The 22,649-nt window shown below is 38.5% G+C and overlaps 2 protein-coding genes across 3 annotated transcripts in view; one reads left to right on the top strand and one right to left on the bottom strand.

The window, feature by feature from the left end:
• Positions 1–12,645: 12,645 nt before the first annotated feature.
• Positions 12,646–18,909, bottom strand: LOC135209148 (small integral membrane protein 12-like). Of its 2 annotated transcripts, none has more exons than XM_064241804.1 (3): positions 18,849–18,909; positions 16,994–17,101; positions 12,646–15,766 (listed from the first exon to the last, which is right to left on the bottom strand). In XM_064241804.1, the coding sequence occupies exons 2-3, from the start codon at positions 17,074–17,076 to the stop codon at positions 15,577–15,579; spliced, it is 273 nt and encodes a 90-aa protein (XP_064097874.1). In that variant the 5' UTR covers positions 17,077–17,101; positions 18,849–18,909; the 3' UTR covers positions 12,646–15,576. The 2 variants fall into 2 exon arrangements, with proteins under 2 accessions (XP_064097874.1, XP_064097876.1); XM_064241806.1 differs by lacking the exon at positions 18,849–18,909 and adding an exon at positions 18,650–18,759.
• A 2,147-nt stretch (positions 18,910–21,056) lies between these two features.
• LOC135209146 (squamous cell carcinoma antigen recognized by T-cells 3-like) overlaps positions 21,057–22,649 on the top strand; it is a gene marked incomplete in the record, with an annotated part of 60,601 nt that continues 59,008 nt past the window's right edge. The window contains 1 exon segment of the mRNA XM_064241802.1: positions 21,057–21,363. Coding sequence (XP_064097872.1) covers positions 21,187–21,363 — 177 coding nt within the window.

The following is a 22,649-nucleotide window of genomic DNA, read 5'->3' as shown; positions in this document are numbered from 1 at the left end:
AAATATTTGCAAACAAAAGAATGGATATTCTCTCTGCGTACAGAATGGTTGCTACTACTAAAGAGAGTCTGGATAAAATAAACAGAGATTTTGGAGGTATTAAGGTAGCTGCAGATCATTTTGTTTCTTGGGCTAATGAACAGCTAGAAAGAAGAAGAAGAGAACGCAGATTTGGAGTTGGAGGTGCAGACAGAATTGCCACTGAAAAGAGTTAGAAAGAAGAAAAAGATGCCTGGCGCGAAGGCTTATGATGAAAGGCTGAATGACGCAGAGAGGGATTATGAAGTTGAGGTATATAATCCAATATTGGACAAAGTCGCACAGAGCCTCAGTGAACGATTTCTTTCTCATGGGACTTTTTACAACGATTTATCGATTCTAGGCCCAAGAAATTTTGGTCAGCTGAAGAACAGCAATATTGGAGAGTATGAGTCTTTATTTAAAGAACTCAGTAAGCCATTGCTGAAGTTCGACAGCCAAAAGGAACAGCTGAAAACTTGAAGTTGGAATGAAGGAGTCTAGCTACACACTGGGAAAATTTTAAAAATGCACCCTCTGAAGACTACACCGTTAAAGATATGAATGATGAGGATGAACACGAGTCTTACTTAAATGAAGACAGACGTGAGACAATTGCAACGAAATGTTCATCATGTAAAGGTGCGTCCACACGGTCGAACAATGTCCGACGGACAAACATTGTTACCAATTAACAATTGTCTGCCAGTCTTTGTCTTGTGAGCGGAGTAAAATCAGTGGTATACAACCTCATCTGGTACCACTGTTTGTTGCCAGATCTACTTCCATCGTTTCCCCGCTTATGACGTCATCCTACTTCGCCTATGATATGGTAACAATGTGTGTCCGTCGGACATTGTTCGACCGTGTGGACGTACGCACCTTAAGAATTGTCCAGTCTGCTGTTACCAGATACTCAGAAGGTACAACTTGTTAACTGATGCTTATTATATAATTGGTCTAGCTTACAAGTATCTCCTGACCTTATCAGTTACTCAAGTTTCCTGTGAGAGAAGTTTTTCTACCTTGAAATTCATAAAAAATCGTCTCTAAGAAGCAGACTCTCACAGGAACACCTCTAGGAGTTTATGCTAATGACAGTAGAGAGGGATATATTAATGTCTCTCGATAATGATTTAATAATTGACAAAGTTGCATCCAAGAGTGAACTATTAAACAAAATTTTGATAATCTAAAATAAAAGTAATTCCTTTAGTTATGCCTTTGTGTTTTATTTTTCTCCGAACCATCATATAACTATATTATATATATTTATATATATATATATATATATATATATATTATATATATTATATATATATATATATAAATGTATATATACAAAAGTAAACAATGCCCTTTCGTACCCCATCTTTGACCAAACCAAGGAATAAGACCATAAAAGCAGGCCGAGTGAGAATTTTCAAAGTTTGAAAAATAGTGGGAGGAAACACTCATGAAAGACTGACATCACAACGTTAAATATATCAGTTTAAACAAGGATTTATATATATAACTGAGGCTAAGTCTGAAGGTTTTACTACTATGAACTGGCAATCTACGGGGGGGTCAAATCTGTTACTAACAGGTAGGTTGCCTGCAGGGACGGACTGAGACTAAATTTCGGCCCAGGAATTTTGATGTTGACCGGCCCACTTGAAGATGGAGCTAAATAGAAGTGGGGAGGTATAGCTTAAAATGAAAGTATACATTTAATGGGAAACAGGGCTACACACACACACACATATATGTGTATATTTTTAAAATAAATATATATTATATATATATAATAATATATATATATATATCTATATATATATATATTATATTATATATATATATATATATATATATATATATTTATATATATAAATGTGTGTGTGTGTGTGTAGCCCTGTTTCCCATTAAATGTATACTTTCATTTTAAGCTATACCTCCCCACTTCTATTTAGCTCCATCTTCAAGTGGGCCGGTCAACATCAAAATTCCTGGGCCGAAATTTAGTCTCAGTCCGTCCCTGCAGGCAACCAGATGACCCGTAGATTGCCAGTTCATAGTAGTAAAACCTTCAGACTTAGCCTCAGTTATATATATAAATCCTTGTTTAAACTGATATATTTAACGTCGTGATGTCAGTCTTTCATGAGTGTTTCCTCCCACTATTTTTCAAACTTTGAAATTCTCACCCGGCCTGCTTTTATGGTCTTATTCCTTGGTTTGGTCAAAGATGGGGTACGAAAGGGCATTGTTTACTTTTGTATATATATATAATATATATATATATATATATATATATATATCTATATATATATATATATAGTTATATGATGGTTCGGATAAAGGGCTCCGAGAAAAATAAAACACACAGGCATAACTAAAGGAATTACTTTTATTTTAGATTATCAAAATTTTGTTTAATATTTCATTCTTGGATGCAACTTTGTCAATTATTAAAGATGGGGTACGAAAGGGCATTGTTTACTTTTGTCACAAAAGATAACTGTTCATAAAAAGAGTCATTGTTATATAATTAGGGAAAGTTTTCACGTTGAATCATAAAGTTCAAAAGGAAAAACGTAGACTTAGGTAATTAAATTGTGCATTCCTATTCAAAATTGGTTCTTCCAAGTCCACAGAGTCACACCAGACTCCTTATTCTTTATAAAACCCCATCCCACTTAGGGGCTGCCCCTTCCAAGCGACCATGCTGGCATAAGGCCAGTTTTTTTCTAAACCATCCATCCACCAACGTAACTTTTAATTCACTATTACTTCCCTTATTAATATGATTATTTTTTCATCTAAGCATGTTTGTTGTTTTGTTCCCTCTACCACTAACATACAGGACATTATTTCTTCAGTTTCCTCATAAGGGAATGCTGCCCACATTGGTCCTTGTGTGGAGAACAGTAAGCAGTGCTTAAGGGACTTTTCAATGACCCTGTGTCACAACTGCAATGCTCTCCAGCTTCCTTTCCATCTGCTTTCTTTAGTCTCTTGCCAACCAACTATTCAGCTTCTTTAACTTTACCTATCTCCATTTGCCACCCCTCAGTCAATGACAAATCCTTTGGGCCACCAGCTCTATGAGAATAGAACTGCCTTAATGGTACAAAGTAGTTTATCTACTTCATTTGAGTTATTTGCTCTCCTTTCAGATCTGTTTAACACCCTTTTCTTGTAAACTGTTCTCTTTCCCACACCTCCCATTCGCCTTTCTATTGGGTTAATTTTAAAACAAGTTCATCTAGTTACACAACATTAAGCTTTCATTTGAGAAATAAATTAGAGTGGGACAGTGAGCCTTCTATAAAGAGTCCTGCCAATGAACATAACCTCTGAACCCTGTGCCATGGCATACTGTCAACTGTCTTATCAGTTCTAGTTTGTTCAAATAAGTAACATCTTGGCTCATTAAAATCCATTTCCAGTTTTTACTAAATTAACAATATACAGTACAGACTTGCAAATCTAAAGAATGACTAGCATAAAATGTGCAGGGCTCAAAATATACATAACTGGTATTAGGTTTACAGGGATGTGCTTTGAAAAATTAGTGATGTAAATTTCAACAAAACAAAACACAAAATAAGAAGCTTCTTATTTTTAAGAATATTTTGTAATATTTGCTAAATTTTGTTTAAGTCTACCTTCATTATATTTAAACACTTATTTTACTTGTATATTAAACAAGCCATATTCCTGGAGTATATTCTATCTTACGCATTACATCATATAAGGCAATCCCTTCGCATGTGTCAAGTCCGTTCTGTTTATCAACTATTTGTCGAACCGTCCCTCAAATTATCTATACCATGAAAGACTTCTTTCTGATCAGTCTCTGTATATGTAAATATAACTATCCAAGATGAAAGAAAATCCTTGTGAGATTATGACATCATCCAATAAAAGTGATTTGGTTGAATGAACGTTTCAATCCTAACCACTTCAAAAAGGAAAAGTAACATATATCAATAAGAATTTAAAACTCACTATTTGCTTTACTCTTAACTACTTTCTCACAGTTCAGTTTTCATTGATTATGTATCAGACATTCCAGTTTTCAGTGAATATGGAATTCTTATCAGCTAGCATTCCTTTAATACATTTTGCATTCAAGTTTCCAGAAACAAGTTCCCACTTTCAGTTTCCAGATATCTCCAACATTCCAATTTTCGAAAGTTGCCTCCTGCATTCAATTCCTCAAGTTACCTCTTACAATCCAGTCTTCAGATGTTATGCCTACAATCTAGTTTTCACACTTCTAATATTTTGTATTACATTACAGTTTCCAAATGATACCTGTCTCGAAAATACCAGTTCCCATCAGTCAAGTATTTCCCAGAATCCAGTTCAGCTGTTAGACTCAACATTTTAGTTTGTAGAAATTACCCCCATCTTTACTGTTTTCATAAGTTTTTGAGCTCTAATATTTCAGTTTCCAATATTACCTTATTCCCAATATTCTAGTTCCCAGAAATTATCTCATATACAGAATACCAGTTTTTGGTTGCAATGTAGTTCCTTGCTGGAATAGTGGTTTTCGGGCTCAGCTGCCAATCCGGTGGTCTTAAGTTCGAATCCCGGCTCGGGCAACACAGAATCAGAGGAATTTATTTCTGGTGATAGAAATTAATTTCTCGATATAATGTGGTTCGGATCCCACAATAAGCTGTAGGTCCCGTTGCTAGGTGACCAATTGGATTACGTAAAAATGATATTGTTAAGATACAATAAAGTTTTGTACATACTTACCTGGCAGATATATACTTAGCTATAGACTCGGTCGTCCCGACAGAATTTCAAAACTCGCGGCACACGCGACAGGTAGGTCAGGTGATCCACCATTCCCGCCGCTGGGTGGCGGGGTCTGGAACTATTCCCGTTTTCTAAGCCATAATTTCTCTTCCACCTGTCTCCTGAGGGGAGGCTGGGTGGGCCATTAATCGTATATATCTGCCAGGTAAGTATGTACAAAACTTTATTGTATCTTAACAATATCATTTTTGTACAAGTAACTACCCAGCGATATATACTTAGCTGATTGGCACTGGTGGCGGGCAAGAGACAGCTAAAAACAAAATAATACTTAAACTAAATACATTAAAAAACAGGGAAAAAACAACCTATGTTCTTGGATAACATAATCCATAGTTCCTACCTTATTGGGCTGAAGACTTCATGACTACTGTCGATGAGTCTGCTTGCCTCAAGAGTTTCAACGAGGAATGAACCTATGGTTGAATAACTCTTTGGATCGTGTCAATGGGGGCTAGCCCGCTTACGCGACAGAGCCTATACTGGATTCGTACCAATGGGGGCTGACCCACTTACATGGTAGAGCCTTGACCTTTGTCATATCAATGGAGACTCGCCCTCTTACATGACAGAGTTAAGGTTATTAAATCATCAAAGAGCACTGAAGCCAATCCCGATCACCTGACCATGTTAGTATTGTTACAATCTATGAATTGTAAGAGGGTCCCTATTCCCTCTGACAATTAACCAATAAAAACAACCACCAATAAACAGTAAATTAAGCCTTAAACTAAATAGGAAGGATTAGCCTCAGCCCCTTCTCCCAGCACTGAATTCGCCGAAACATACGCTCCCAGAGCAAAGCACTTTTTCGTACGAAATTTTAACGTCTCTTAGGTAATTCGAGGCGAACACCGAATTACATCTCCAAAATGTCGACTCTATAAGAGCCTGAAGCGACCATGTTTTGTGAAATGCCATAGACGTAGCTATGGCTCTCACTTCATGAGCTCTCACTCTGAGAACCTTGAGATGCTTTTCTTCCCACTTAAGGTGAGCTTCCCTTATTACATCTTTTATGAAGTATGTAAGGGCATTCTTAGAAATCGCTCTTTTCGGATCTCTTACAGAGCACCAAAGACTTTCTTCTGTACCTTTCAGCAACTTCTTCTTCTCCAGGTAGAACTTGAGTGCCCTGACTGGACACAAAGTCCTTTCTAGTTCTCTCCCTGTTAATGAAGATAGTCCTTTTATCTCAAAGCTTCTTGGCCAAGGCTTTGAGGGATTTTCATTTTTCGCTAGAAAAAATGGATTTAAAGGAGCAAATCGCTGAATCCTTCTTAAACCCCACATTTACCTTCCAAAGCTTGCAACTCGCTAATTCTCTTGGCTGTTGCTAACGCAAAAAGGAATAATGACTTTCTCGTTAAGTCTCTAAACGAAGCTGCGTGAGACGGTACAAATTTTTCCGACATTAGGACTTGAGGACCACATCCAAGTTCCAGCTAGGCTTCTTGATTACATGTTCTTTCGTGGTCTCAAAAGACCTATAAGGTCATGAAGATCTTTATTATTTGTCAGATCTATTCCTCTATGTCGAAAAACTGAGGCCAGCATACTTCTGTAACCCTTCACTGTTGAAACTGCCAGGTTACAGTCTTTTCTCAAATATAGGAGAAAATCTGCGATTTCAGTTACAGAGGTACTGGAGGAGGATATTTTCTTTCCCTTACACCATCTTCTAAACAACTCCCACTTCGACTGATATACTTTAGAAGTGGAGACTCTTCTGGCTCTTGCAATAGCCTTCGCCACTTCTTGTGAAAACAGCCCCTTGCTCTGACAAGTCCTTCGACAGTCTGAAGGCGTCAGACTTAGAGCGGGGAGGTTTTTTGTGAAACCTGTCGAAGTGGGGTTGTTTGAGAAGATCGTTCCTTAGTGGAAGCGATCTTGGAAAATCCACTAACCACTCCAGCACCTCTGTGAACCAATCGAGAGCTGGCCAGAAGGGAGCGATGAGGGTCATTCTTGTTCCTTCCGAGCAAGCGAACTTCCTCAATACTTCTCCTACTATCTTGAAAGGAGGGAAGGCGTATGCGTCCAAGCCCGTCCAATCTAGCAGAAAGCTGTCTACTGCTACTGCTTGAGGATCCGAGATCGGGGAGCAATAGGTTTCTAATCTGCGATTCTTGTTGGTCGCGAACAGGTCTATATTGGGCCTTCCCCACAGATGCCAAAGTTGTTGGCAAATCTGAGGATTGAGAGTCCATTCCGTGGATAGGACTTGTTCTTTTCTGCTTAACAGATCTGCCCGACATTTTTCTTTCTCTCCCTGCACAAACCTTGTGAGGAGAGAGATCTTCCTTTCTTGTGCCCAAATCACCGCAGATCCTTTGCTGATTCGTACAGGGAAAAGGAAGGCTGCGTCCCCCCTTGTTTCTTTATATAAGCGAGGGCTTGTGTTGTCCGAGTGAATCTGAATCCCAGACCTGAGACCTGTTCCTCGAAATGAACCAAAGCTAGATGAATGGCTGTTAGCTCTTTCTTGTTTATGTGCCAGGACACTTGTTCTCCTTCCCAAGTGCCTGACACTTCTTGCGAACCTAGGGTCGCTCCCCACCCTGAATCTGAGGCGTCTGCAAACAACGCTAGGCGAGGGTTCTGTAAGCGAAGGGAGATTCCCTTGCTTAGTTTCTGTGGATCTAACCACCAACGGATATTCTCCTTGATCCCTTTCGAGATTGGAAATGTATCTCCTAGATTGTTGGACTTCCAATCCCACTTCTCCTTCAGATAAAATTGAAGGGGTCGTAGGTGAAGTCTTCCTAAGGAAACGAACTGTTCCATCGAGGAGAGGGTCCCCAGTAAGCTCATCCATTCCCTCGCGGAACAATGTTCTTTCCTTAAGAAGACTGACACCTTTTCTAAGCAGCGTTTCTCTCCTTTCCTGTGGAAGGATACGCTAGAAAATCCCGAGAATCCATCTGAATCCCCAGATAGACAATACTCTGCTGGGAGTCAGCATGGATTTCTCGTGATTTACTAAAAAGTCCTAAGGACTTTGTCAACATTTAGAGGTTAAACTAAAAAATAGGTCCTCCAGACATTTTTTCTCCGATTGGGCTCTTATTAGCCAATTGTCCAGATATAACGAGATCCTGATCCCTTCCAGATGTAGCCAATAAGCTACATTCTTCATGATGTCCGTAAAGACTTGAGGGGCAGTCGAAAGTCCGAAGCACATCGCTCGGAACTGGAACACTTTCCCTTGGAACATGAACCTCAGATACTTCTTGCTCCGGATGAATGGCACATGGAAATACGCATCCTGAAGGTCCAGGGACACCATGCCCCAGTTCCCTGACGGAAGAGCAGATAGACAGAGGAAGACGTCTCCATTGAAAAATTTCTTCTTCAATACAAAGAAATTCAGGGCACTGACGTCTAGAACCGGTCTCCATCCCCCCGATGCTTTCGGTACCAGGAAATAGCCGATTGTAGAATCCTGGAGACTGGAGATCTTGAACCAGTTCTACCGCTTCCTTGGAAATCATCTGTTCCACTGCTTGCAAAACATAGCAAGGCTTTTCGGACCGGATCCGAGTATCTTGCGGTCAACTCCCTTGGAGTTGTCGTCAAGGGAGGATTTTCCCTGAAGGGGATCAAGTATCCTTTTTTCAGGATAGAGAGGGACCAGGAGTCCGCTCCCTTCTGCGCCCAGACTTTGGCAAAGTGGAGTAGCCTGGCGCCTACTTTCGTCTGGAGGACTTCCTGCTCATCGTTAAGGGACTTCCCGAAGGACCTTCTAGATAGTCTACTCCTTCTCTCTGGTCTGCGACCTCTAAGAGGGGCTCTAGAAGAGGAGGCACCTCGAAAGGGCTGAACAAAAGAGGGTCTCTCTTTTTCTCTATAGGCACTGCCGGCCTAAACTTCTTGGCTGAGTGCGTGAGGAGATCCTGAGTTGCCTTCTCCGTAAGAGATTTAGAAACCTCTCTAACAGTCTCTGGAAAAAGGTGCGGGGATAACGGTGCAAAAAAGGAAGAGATGTCCTTTTGCAAAGTGATACTGCTCCTGCTAAGAAAGAGCTAAAGACAGATCTCTTCTTTAATACTCCCGTTCCAAAAAGAGAGGCAACTTCCACAGAACCGTCCATGACCGCGCTGTCCAGGCAAGCCAGGACGCTCGAAAGTTCCTCCATGGAAACAAAGTCAGTGTCCTGAGCTCTCTTCGCTAACGCTCCAAAGCCCAGTCCATAAAGTTGAAGACTTCTAGGGTTTTAAATAGGCCCTTTAGAAGGTGGTCTAGCTCACACATGCCCCAAGTCGCCTTAGCAGACAGCAACGACTTCCTCCTAGAAGAGTCCACTAAGGAAGCAAAATCCGCATCTGCGGAAGAAGGCAGACCTAACCCCATAGGTTCTTTGGTCTCGTACCACCTTCCTGGTTTGCCTGTTAACTTGGAAGGAGGGCAGGAAAAAAAACTGTGTCTTGCCCGCTTCCCTTCTGGAAGTCAACCACTCTAAAAAGTCTTTAATGCCTTTTTCATACAAAGAGCGGGGCGCATCTTGACGAAGGTGTCAAGACGACTGAGAGCTTTAGTGCTGGACATCAACGATCCTGGTGAAGGAGGGTCCGCAGGATGAAGGGAGTCTCCGAACTCCTTTAGCAGCAAAAGAGAAAGTCTCTTGTAGTCAGAAACTGCTACATCTACTGGCTCTTCGTCTTCCGATACCTGGTCCAACTGATCCACAGAAGGAGATCGTTTGTTTTGGAGTGATCTGGCTCTTCCCGGGAGAAGAACTCCTTTCCCGAGAAGGGGAGCGCGGAACATTAGCACTTCTATACGAAGAGTGAGGCTCCTGCCTGTCGGAAACACTCTTGTGCCTACTATCCGACTCTTGTTGTCTAGGTTCGTCAGGTTCGTGGCGCTTGCTAGGCTCCTGGCGTCCTGATTCAGGGCGCTTGAAAAGATCCCCGCGTCCTGATTCCTGACGCTTAACAGGCTCTTGGCGCCCTAACACTTGACGCCTAACGTACTCCTGGCGTCCTGCCTTCTGGCGTCCTAACTCCTGGCGCCCTGACTCCTGGCGCCCTGACTCCTGGCGCCCTGACTCCTGGCGCCCTGACTCCCTGGCGTCCTGGCTCATAGCGTTCCTGATTCCTGCCTTCTAGCAGAATCCTGACGTCCTGAATCCTGTGTTCTAAGAGGCTCTTGACGCCCTTTCTTGCGTCTTGCTGCCTCTTTGCGCCTGTCTGGCTCCTGGTCCTGCAGACCCAAGGGCTCCTGATACCTAAATCGGTTTTCCGTTCCTTGCACCTAAACCGATCGAGACTTCTGCTCGATTCGCGACGTCTCAGAGGGCGCTTCGGGGAAGACAGCCTATAGGGCGAAAGGGCTCTTCTCTCAGGAGAACAACTCCTATCAGACGAGTCTCTCGACGAAGGCGATAAACGCCCTGGAGATCGTGAGGGTTCTCTCCTCTACGAAGCGGGGCGCTTAGCGGAACTCTTACAGGGAGCGAGACATCCTTCCTCCTTGTAGGAGTCCTTAGCAAAGAGCCTACGAGAGAAGCTAACTGCTCTTGCAGATTAACCAAAAACTTCTTCGTAGGATCCTGAAGAGAAGGCTCTTCTTGTCTAGTCTTCTTAGGTCCCGAAGGCCAATCCTCGGGAAAACGCTCTGGGCTGGAGTCAGCCGCGTCTCCTTTAGGCGCCTTCCAGGCTCTCTTCAAAGGGCGCGAAAGAGAGGCCGAACTCCATCCTCGTTTATGAGAGGAAGAGTCTGAGGCCGAAAAACACTCCTTTAGGACGCCTTTTCTGCGGCAATCCGAGGCAGCCTGGGACTTAACAACAGGATCTGCCGAAGGGACGCTTGACCGTTGGGGATGTTCTGCATCCTCCCTGCGGCTTTCGACATTCCTCCTCCCCTGGTCCTGGGAGTTTGGAAGCGGTCTAGGCCTAGGAGCAATGAGGAACCGGTCAGACGCCCCCTCCACTCGCACTGGGACACTGCACAAGTCACTATCACCACTCTTACCTTGGTTTAGAGCTCGTAGCTGAGCTTGAAGTTTCTTAATTGAAGCTTTTACATTTTCCCTCTCTGACGAAGAATCTTTGGATTCAGAAAAACAGGGAGAAGCAGCTGAGGCCAAGGGAAAAATTGTTAGAAGGAGAGTTAATTTCTTGTTCTAAGGAGCAAGATCTACTAGATGACCTAGCTGAAGCCTTTCTCACTCTATCTCTCTCAAGCTTCCTAACATATGATGATAATTCCTTCCATTCAAGCTCCGTAAGGTTCTCGCATTCAACACAGGTGTTAATAAAAGAACATTCATTCTCCCTGCATTTAGCGCAAATACTATGAGGATCTAATGCCGATTTAGGCAGCCTAACCTTACAATCTTCCCTACTGCAAACTCTAAACATAGGTGAAGCCTTAGCGTCAGACATCGTGAAAGAGTAGTCAAAACCAAAGTCGAAAAACAGTCCACAATAAGCGTATGCCAAGCCAGAGAAAAAAACAGAATACGTCACCAAAAAACCAATCCAAATTCTCGGCAAACGAGTTGAAATCCAAGATGGAGGAACGAACAATAGGTTGTTGTTCGTTCACCGACAGAGAAATTATGGCTTAGGAAAACGGGAATAGTTCCAGACCCCGACCCCCCACCCCAGCGGCGGGAATGGTGGATCACCTGACCTACCTGTCGCGTGTGCCGCGAGTTTTGAAATTCTGTCGGGACGACCGAGTCTATAGCTAAGTATATATCTGCTGGGTAAGTTACTTGTACAAAAATATGTAATCCTTTGGGCCAGTCCTAGGAGAACTGTTAATCAGCTCAGTAGTCTGGTAAAACTAAGATATACTTAACTTAACTTTGGTTGCCTTGTCCTCTAGTTCCAATTTCCAGTTCTCATATATTCCATAGATGGCACCATAAATTATTTCCAACAATCCAGTTTGCAGTGGGTACTATTTATTTCCTACATTCAATGTCTTCATTGGTTTCTATCACTCAAGTTAGTAACTTCATCTGTAAGATCAAAATGAGATTTTAGATCCAAGCATTTCTGTCCTTTGATCAACCATTTTGTCATAACTAAAATTAAAGAAATCTCCTAGACTGTTCGTAGGCTATTTTAAAGCTAAGTTCAACTTTTTGTTTGATTAGCTCTCCACATACCCAGTTCAGTTAATGAGGATATATATTTAGCCATTATCCACTGAAATAATGTATTCCTGTGTTCACATATATTGTGAAAACCAACACATTTCTACACTGTATTCTACAACTCTACAGTGTGTACACAGCAAAAGACCTCTGCACCTTCAGTGAGATAAGGATATAGAAAGAGGACCAAAACCTCTCATGTTCCCATTGGTGAGTTAATCATCCACTACAGGAGTATTAGTCCTTTATGAAGACTAGGCATCATATAGTACCTGCCTTGGATTTTGAAACAGGATGTGGTATCAGACAGTCGATTCAGATCTGATATGTGTGTCAGTCTGTGATGTCAAGAATTTGCCTTTCATGAAATGTATCACATTTTGCTCTCTAAATGAGTACACACTCAACTAGAATTTTTGACAAGTGTCTTGCTTTCAAAACTCACAAGTATACTGCATTTGTTTCTCTAGAAATAGCTTTAGAAAATACACTTGATGTGGGATGAAAAACTGGGTTTTGGCCACTATGAATACATGTTATTAATAAAATTTTGAAATGACATTTCATTTTACATGGCCTCATAAAAAAAATATAAAAAAGCTGATCAAATATCAAAAAGGTGAACAGTTTTTCCTGATATGTACAGAAATAAGAATGAAACCATAAGTGAGCACAAAAGTGGATGACAAAACAGGAACTTCAAAGTTAAAAACAGTTTATTGTAGCAAAATATACAATATAACCTTTAAAAACCTTTGCCAATTGTTACAATGCTATCCACTTCTTGAAAGTACTGTTACATCATTTGTATGCCTTTATTGCACTGTATGAAGTAATATTTCCAAATATTTTCAGATGTGGACTTCAATCTTTCAAAAGCAAAGCAGTCAAACCCGCTTGCAACAAAAAACCAAAACTGAGTACTGTACAATATGTACAACTATATTACTGTGCTTTGAAAAAACATGTTCGAAATGAGCATAATCTGCATCAGATGCTTTTATTATTTCTACACTGACATCAAGTTCTTCACAACTTGACAGTTTAACAAGAAAGTCTGTTTACTCAGCACATGTCACCTTGAATTAATTCCCAATGATTTCACCTTTTCATAAAATCAGCTTCATTTCTCGTTAGCTGAGCAGTCTCAAATCTGAGATACGGTTCATGTACTCTTACAATTAGACCCAGTTCCTGTAATCTTAAAATTAGACACCTCATCCATTCCTGCAATAATGTCCCACAATTTCTGCTAACATAGAAAGAATTCTCATGACCACACCCATAATCTAATCACTTTAACACCACAAAGAACTATAAAACTAAGTACTTTCCCAAAATTTATCACAACAAAATTACCATCAGTACACTATGATTGGAATATCATAACCCCTCCCATAGTCCATATAACCTTAGTTTATAAGGGCTAAATATATACAGTATAAACTTTCCTCAATGAAAGGTCAGTTCAGCAAGATTTGAGAATTATACTCCTAAGATCTTGCTTATACTATCTTTTAAAACTACCTATAAACCACATCAGCTGTAAGAAAGTACCCTACGCCAAATTAAATGTGCAATAATGAGCTGTAAATTATTTGATGTAGCACATTCCAAGTTCCAGTAATAGTAGTATAACCTATATAAAACTTTTTAAAAACTTACAAAAATCTGCAACAATATCCATAAAGTACAATTTACTGCAGCAGTCACAGTCAAATAAATTTTGTGATTTGAGTAGACCCTCTAAAAAGCAGAAAGCTTGGTTAAAAACTATAATTTTAACTTGTAATTTTTTCTCTTATATCAGTATTTACAATACCTACAATACTGGAAGCTGCACCTCTTAAACTGCTTAAGTAATAGATAGCAAATTATTACAAGTAAATAACTTTCACAGAAAAAGTCACTTGTTGGTGACCTATACCATTTCCATTTCACCATCTGAAAGGCAGAGCACTGCCTTTGCTTTTAGTGTCTTAATCTTTTGGTGACAGCTCATCTCTTCATATGTCCTGTGGTTTCTTTACTATTTTGGATGCCATATTCACTGTCATCCCTTTTCCATACAGCATACAGCAAAATTATCAATTCCAAAGCGACTTCATAAACTCTACTGGCAGTGATCTCCCTTCAATGGCCCCCCCATTAAAAAAAAAAATATCCAGAAACCCTTCATAATTCAAAAGGTCACTGTGTCTTTCTCTATACTACCAAGCTCTAAAACTATCATCCTGGTATTTTTCTTGACTTTTCAACCTTCTATCCTGCAAGAGGCCAGTCTATCATTTCTTTCTGTATTATACCCTTTTCGTTCTCTAAATCCCTTGCTTTACTGGAGAGCTGAGCTAGAAAAAGCATTCCCCCTCTTATACAAAAAATACAAAAAAAAAAGTATTTTGCCTTTAAAATTAAATTCCCCCTCTTATACAAAAAATACAAAAAAAAAGTATTTTGCCTTTAAAATTAAATTAAAGAACATCACAAAATCAAATCGCCAACTAGTGACTATGCAGTGTTTAACAGCTCGGATTTTACAGTCATTGTGACAGTCTACAAACATTTTTTTTTTCCACACCATTCAAGATGGCACACATATTCTTATTAAATTATTTCTGCTCCTAATCCTTTGATACACCATAGTAAGCCATTCTTTTATACAACAATGCTTATCAATTGGTAAGTTTTTGCTGTGGCTAAAAAAAAGTACCTGTTTAGTATCCATACCTTTTTTACCTGCCTTTTATTTACATCACATGCCTTGGCATATTGGCCTTTCATACTTATAGTGTAAATTGTTTGTACATTCATCAATGCCTACATTATTATATATCTTTAACTGCCTATGAAAAATATACATACAGTATTATATGAAAAACAGAATGTCTACTTGTCTCAAACAAGATCTAATGGGAAAAGTACTGTACAAGCAAAGTTTCCATGCCTCAAACATTCTGTTAATGATATTATCAGTACAGTACATACCTAGTTACCACCTTTACACTTCACAACATTAGCTAAATAAAAAGCCGTTTGTTGACAGATATAAACTATCCTTATCAACACTTACGAGGAATATTTACTTGGCTTGTTTCATTTTCATTTACGACTTTCCTTATGAAGTTTCAATTTCAAGATTACCAAAAACAGGGATCTTACGATGCTTCTTTCTTAAACACCATGTCTTGATACCATTAAAATGAATCCTACACAAAAGAAACAACCCATCACTTCAGTCCACTACTGGGTAAGGATAACTCAAATATAACTATACTACTATATATGTCATTTTGGCATGTAAACAAGTGCATATAATTCAAGATGACTGTACATTCCTTCAAGCAGCACTTGTTAAGCACTCCTAGAATTGCCTAAATGTGTTCATAATGGTATTCCCATATAAATACAATGAAACTACAATACTTTACCTTTAGCTTACGCCAAAAAAATATTATCCCTTCTGTATAAGACAAATCAAATGTAAATGACAAAATACTTTACTACATTTTAGCACACAGTTTTCAATTTTAAATCATATTGGCCTATCTAAATAATTATAAAATCCTTCAAACAGAATTCATAGAGCACCACGGGGCAACTGAGCAAAACCAGATAAATGTTGACTGTGTTCAGTCATCTTTTATACCAGGCGACACATTCTTTTCGAAGACAGTCTTCGGTACAAAAGTTTTATCTTTAATAGGATCTGGTGCCACATTATCATTCTCCAGTATCTCTTTCAAAAGTCTCTCATTACGGAGATCTTCTACGGAGGGCCTTGGGGGAGGAGGAGTACGAAACTGTTTTTCTATGTTGTACCTGATGGGGAAAACACATGCAAGTCACACAGTGCATATTGATAAAAAGTCTTTTCTTTCGAAATTAATTCATCTAGTTTTCCAAAGAAATGTCTCAATACTTTTCAACTGCCAAGAATACATTTCTTGAGCATTATCATTGTTTCTAATATTTAGTATAAATCTAAATTTCAGGTCAAAGGGCAAGTGGTCATTCAACACTAAGAATAAAGTTGACACAATTGTTAGGGGAGGGTGGAAGTAAGATGCAAGAAAGAGAATATACAGTTTCTATAAAGAACCTAGCCTGAAGACATTTTCCCCTTTTCCCTGATGAAGATGAAAAGTTTTCCTCTTCTCATCACAAGCATACCCCCAGTTTTTTCTCATTTTTTCCCTCATTAAATGACTACTCAAATTCTTTTCTGGTATCATCTAATGCATATCCCCCTAAAATTTTGATCTAATCACCTTATACATATCTCAAAACCTTTCTTTTTCATCCGATGTACATCCCAAAACTTCTTCCTCTTCCCATCTACATATCCCAAAACTTTTTTTTCTACCCTTAACCCTCTTTTATTATCCAAAGTATATACCAAATTCTTGTTTCCTTGATGTCAGATTACCACAGATAAGATCCTGAATGACATTTACAATGCGATGTTACTGATGATTCTATCACACTGAGATGAGGGAACAATATGGCTTCATTGTGAACATGAGTAAAAATGATTAGGTTACACATGGTATTAATTCCCTAATTTATTTAAGAATAAAGTCGGTTCCCTATACAAACAGTGATTTCTTTGTCGTAAGAAAGTTCAATCACACTTGGAATAACAATCTCTTTCCTGAATAAATGTTTAAGTTAAATATTGTTTTCCTTATTACCATACTATTAAGATGGATACAGAAAACAAAAACAAACTAAAAATGTAAATACCAGGTAAAAAAAAAAAATCCCATTAACTAACACATCTCAAATTAAATAAACAGGGCCATTTGTATACAAGTACTTTTCAAAAGATGACAATATTTAGTAAGTCAAAGATAATTATGAAGTATAACATATAGCAGAACTACAAATAAACTAAAATCAATAAGAAATTAATGGAAAAATTTATTAAAACTGACACTCTAAGGGACATTCCCAATAAAGCCAGTAGAATTACAAAGTACCCAAAAATCATTAAGAAATCAAAGAAATTTTTTTTTCAATAAAATAAAGAACTTCTCATGGACATACCCAATAAAGCCAATGACAGCCGCAGCAGGCAACGTAATGTAGGGAGCATATGTCCTCATGAACGCCATCACAATAGGCCACATTGTATAATGCAGGAATTTCTTGTTTCTGAAAATAAAATTAATTCCTTCAACATTCTTGACGGAATGAAATACCTTGCTGAGCAGATAATTTTTATTGTTTACCTCAGTTTAAAACCTACATAATAAAATTTGATATAACTAATATGCAGTGTTATAGAATTACTAAGTAACAGAATGATTTCAGCGTAATTACCAAGACCACAATCAAAATTCTATGCTCTCCTAGATATGACATAGAGGATTCAGTCTTGCATAAGGTGAAAACAGGTGCTAGAATAAGTTCGTCACAATTGGCTAGCTTATTGTAATCCCTTATGATTAAGCATACACTAGTTTTGCACAGCACCATAAAACAAAAAATGAAAATTTAGTCGCACTACTAGTATTTCAAAACAGAAAAAGGGCAGTTTCTGTACAATAACGTCTACACAAATTTAGCTTAGCATTGTGTAGACTAAAAAGAATATTTTTATTGAAAGTGTCTTCACAAGCATCTGAGAAACTTTGCCTACAAAACATGCAAGCTAAAGAATTATAGCAAAATTATTTATATTGTATCCTTCAGAAAGTTACAGGTTAGGTCTGCTCAAAGCCCATTTCAGAGTTGTAAGGTCACAACGACGTTCAAAATCAAAATTTGTTATTTCTACAGAAGCAATCCGCGGTGCCCTGGACTATGGCAATTGACGTTTTCCTATGTTATTTTACTTACTGAACAAGAATTTAAAGTAATATGTATACGGACGACTGTAATTAACCCCCAGGGGCCAGTACTAAACAAGGCGAAATACATTGGACGCCCCACTCCCTTGTGGATGTCGTTCTTTGCAGTTCGTGCGGAACTATTCTTTAGAATTACCCTGCAAGAAACGTAACCGCGGATGCGACAGCCACTAGGGATCGGGGCGTCCAATGTATTTCGCTATGTTTAGTACTGGCCCCTGGGGGTTAATTTCAGTCGTCCGAATAAATATTACTTTAAATTCTTGTTCAAGAGGTAAAACTGCATAGAAAAACCGCAACTGCCATAGTCTGGGCCGCCGCGGATAGGTACCCTACATCTACCCAAAACTTTGACTTAAAAATGAACTTAACTGCTACAAAATAGCCAAGATATTATGAAATTCAAGATAAGAGAAATATGAAAATGCTTATTCACATTATACGAGGAAAATTCCCTACAATCAGTCTGCAAATGGGCTAAATTCGAACATGAAACCGGGCCTTAAGGTACCCATACGAAAAACAAGGCCTAGGTAGGTATACTACCTAAGCTGGTAAGTTAGGCTGTGTTACAATGGTACGAAGCCTAGAAATAAAAGATGAAAAATCTGATTCAAATAAACCATTTTAACCTAACCTAATGCAAGAGACATTTCATAGTGACCCTACGACTTGATAACTAAAGTTACCAATTAAGGCTTAGGTTTTCTATTCCTAACAAAGTTTGGGCAAAGCCTGTATAAGCCTTAAACTACTTCAATATCGTTGAGATTTCATATATTAAAACCTACAAGAAATGAGCCTATCCACACGCATATAAATAAGAGCCTGATAGGCATTTTTCATTTACCGGTAAGTAGGGATGTTGATAGGTATTGTCTGGGATGAGTGACTGACTTCAGTACCTAGTTCATTAAACTATTACTATATGCAATAATTAAGTTAAAGTCTTTTTAAATAAAACAATAATCATTTAAAAATACGCTTCTTCCTTATAGTGAAGTAAATGTAGCAATTTACGTTAAAAGATAAAGGACGGTAAAACTTACCTAACCTAAGTAGTTTCTAGACGATGTAACGGTTCCGAGCGTTCTTCTGTGAAAGGTGTGTAGGAATTGAAGTGTCTACTGTCGAGTTTGTTTATTCATTTATCTATGTATCTACCTATTTTTGTATTTGTCTTTTTATTTATTTATTTATTCATCTGTCTATTTATCTATCCATTCATTCATTTATTTGTTTTGCTTCTGGAAATTTTGCACTTATTGGATGGGACATTCATACTGATGAGCAGTCATTAAATACATGTGACTGAGTTTTACCTAAATTGATATGAGCATAATCTATTGTTGTTATTATTCATTATTACAAAATAAGCTTTTCCAGCTATGTGAGTAAAATTCATCGAATTATTTGTCTGGGACAGTGTCTATTATAAAATAAAAGATAAAAAATTTGGCAAGGAGAAGGTATCGGAAAGCCTGGAAATATATATATATTATAAAATATATATATATATATATATATATATATATATATATATATATATATATATATATATATATATATAGTATATAGAAACTGGAGGAAAATGAGTGAAGCGCTGACGACAATGCAGTTAGAAACAAAAAAGCTTGCGTTTTTTTTACTATAAAATATGCACTCATAATAGTTCTGCTGTATACTGATACTATGAAAAATGGTGGTGATACAACAGAGTCGAGATGTGTCCTGACTGTAAGGACAATAAGTTATTATTATTATTTTTTTTAAGCAGAACAAGGTGCCTTTATTATGTAGGTACTTATATGAGAGCAGTTCACTATCCGTACACTAAATGTGGTGTACACATAAAAAGTGTATATGGTACCATTGCATTATCATATAGAAGTTGGTGAGGTACAATACCAGTTGACATTTTTCTAGTATATTTGCAAGGAAATCGGAATACATTTACCTTTCTTAAATTTGTGTTCTAAAAAACGGGGGCGACTTTATTTAGGACCTGTGAAGAAGATTGGAAAACAATAACAGAGATTCATATGCCCTTTTCATAGCTTAAAGTTTACTTGAGTAATATCTACATAAACCACTAGCTCTTTCCCCATAAAAAGGACATTACACAAGATTGGTTTTAAATGTGATTACCCAATATCAAGATCATTCCTTCATGAATCAATTATATATGGTGCACACAAAGGGAGGTTATTATTCTTTATCTGAAGTCGAGACATTGTTGGGCTAACCTTTGTAAAACCTGAAATTAGAACAAAATGGACCGAAGGTTTAGAGGCCATAAGACGCCGATTCGTAGCAATGGCAAGGGACAGGTCATTGAACTTGCCCAAAACGTCTCAAAGACCAAATAAATATATATTTCATCGGTACCTTTATTTCCACCAACGCAAGACCTGGGAGAGCGAAGTGTAGTCAATGTCAACCAATATCTCCCTTGATGGTTGCTGGCATAAAGTCAATGTTACCATAGGTCTACTCGAGAAAAGCACAGGTTCGAATTCTGGCCCAAGAGTAAATAATAAAGATATATATGCGCCCCTTTTTATTTCTTTGTCGTAATTCCGTTGTATTTCTGCATTTCACGTCTTTTGAGCCCTTCTTACTCTACATTTAAGAAAAATTAACCTCTACGCCTCGACCCGCTTTATTCACCTGCGTAGTGTCTCAAGTGGCGACTGCAGTCGACGCTCGCAATAAGGAGTTCATCCACAATTCAGCAGTTGTGAATGTGGCGATGGTCACTGTCTTATATTTTCTTAAGAACCATCTTAGCTATGTGAAATATCTCAATGCTAATAATGCCATAGTAATGCAGATGATGTGTATGCGTGTAAATGTGTGTGTGTGTGTTTGGGTCTGCGTGCCTGCGTAAGTGTGTGTGTTTGTGTGTGTGCATTCACAATACCCCTCAAAGGAAATGACGAACAAGAGAATCTTCTCTAAAAAGAAAAAAAAATTATAAATAAATAAATAAGCATTAGATGGCCAAGAATGAGCAAGAAAAATATCACTCTAAATTTATCCCAATTCTTTCGAGAGCTGTCATAACAAAGAACAGGTTTTTACCATCAGATTATATTTTTGGAAGTAATATAAAACCAAATAAAATATAATATTTAATCGAACTACGTACTTATTTAACAGCCAAAAATTACCCTAATTAAAATCCTATTGAGCGAGAAGGAAAAGAAACTTGAAAAAGGCGAAAAAAACGTGATAATTAGGGAAAAAGAGTTCCCCCATTCTTTATCGTCACCATCCCTCAAATAAACAAAGCCGCTCGTACGTTTTTAATGTGCTGAATCCGTCTCGTCTGTCATTTTTGCCGTGTGATTTATTCTGACAGCCGGGGTCCCCCGAAAATAAGCCATGGCGAGTGTGGAAGAGGAAGAAATGGAGTACGAGAACGAAGAAGAGGACGAGGACGAGGAGTTCGAGGAGCGCCTCGAGGAAGAGGAGGAGTTGTCCGAGGAGGAGGAAGATGAGGTACTGGATGCTGTCAAGGAGGAGGCCCTCCGCTACAAGGTTCAAGAATTGAAGATGCAGGTGAGGACACATCCATTACCTCTTTATTTCCCTCCATTTTCTTGTTAAAATGTTCCTGTGACACTCGCTCAGACGGGCATGACGCAACCTAGAAGGCCTATGCCTTCTAGCTAATTAACTGTTATTACGTTAGGGTATTTAGGGTAGATCATCACAGCAGGCCAAGCAGGCCACCTACCATCAATGCAAGCCACCCTCCGAAAAAGTACATTATAACGCGTCCTGACACCCGAGATGGGCATCAGTCGCGACTTGTTGTTGGTGAGAAACGGAGCTAAAGACCTCTACTCTCCTTTCGAAGTAAGTATTTTCTCCAAAGTTAGAAATTAAGGCCAAATTTTAAGATTTAAACAGAGGGTTACTGAAAACGGTCCTCAAACGTAGTGCAAATCTCACCAAAACGCGTTCAACATTTTTACTTACAACTCGAGGTATTTAGAAGATTGACGCCATCTCGATGTTTACGGAGTAGCTTGTGTCAATAAACTAACCATTTTCCTGTGATAAATCCGCACACCACTTGTACCCACAGACGCTGGAGCACTTTTATCACAACAATCGAAACACGATTTCTCATCAACAACAAGCCAGGCGTAAACAGCTGTTGGGGTAGAAGATGACGAGAAGCGTGCTCTTGGCTAATTTTTAAATAAGTAGTAAAACATCAATATTTTACATATTTATGATGATTAATTTGAAAATATTCGTTATTGAAAAAGTAACTCGACTCTGACTCAAATTTAAGTAATTATTTTTCTGAATTAGAACGTTCTTTCAAGTTCTGTATTATGACGTCACGACATCTTGACTTTCGTACCTAATTGTAAATAATTGCTATACTCAACTGTCATTGCAGAACAGTTTAACCAGTTATTCATGCAGATTGTTATCAGCTATACATGTAATTGTTATAATCGTAATGCGCATATATATCTTTATTATTTACTTTTTGGATATATGAAGATGTTTTACTGCTGGATTATCGCCGTAGTGTGACGCAATCGTTTTTCGTGTCCATGGGCCTCTTGTCTGTTTTCGCACCATAAGAAATTATGGGGCCGAATTTGCAATGACCAGAAAGTCGTTAAAAGAGGAAAGTTAGCATTGAGGGGCATATGTTTTGACTGAGAAAAATACAAATTTATTCAATAGCTAGCTTGTAAAAAATACTTGGTTATAAAAACTTGATTGACAACTAAGCAGCATGTCTACTATGGGTTTCAGAGACAGTGCAAGCAGGTTTTTGGGCAATACCTATTTCTGTAACGAACACTCTTAACAGAACG

The sequence above is a fragment of the Macrobrachium nipponense genome, chromosome 37 (assembly GCF_015104395.2).
Source record: "Macrobrachium nipponense isolate FS-2020 chromosome 37, ASM1510439v2, whole genome shotgun sequence".
Classification (NCBI taxonomy): domain Eukaryota; kingdom Metazoa; phylum Arthropoda; class Malacostraca; order Decapoda; family Palaemonidae; genus Macrobrachium; species Macrobrachium nipponense.
This window is presented reverse-complemented; position numbering and strand designations above follow the sequence as displayed.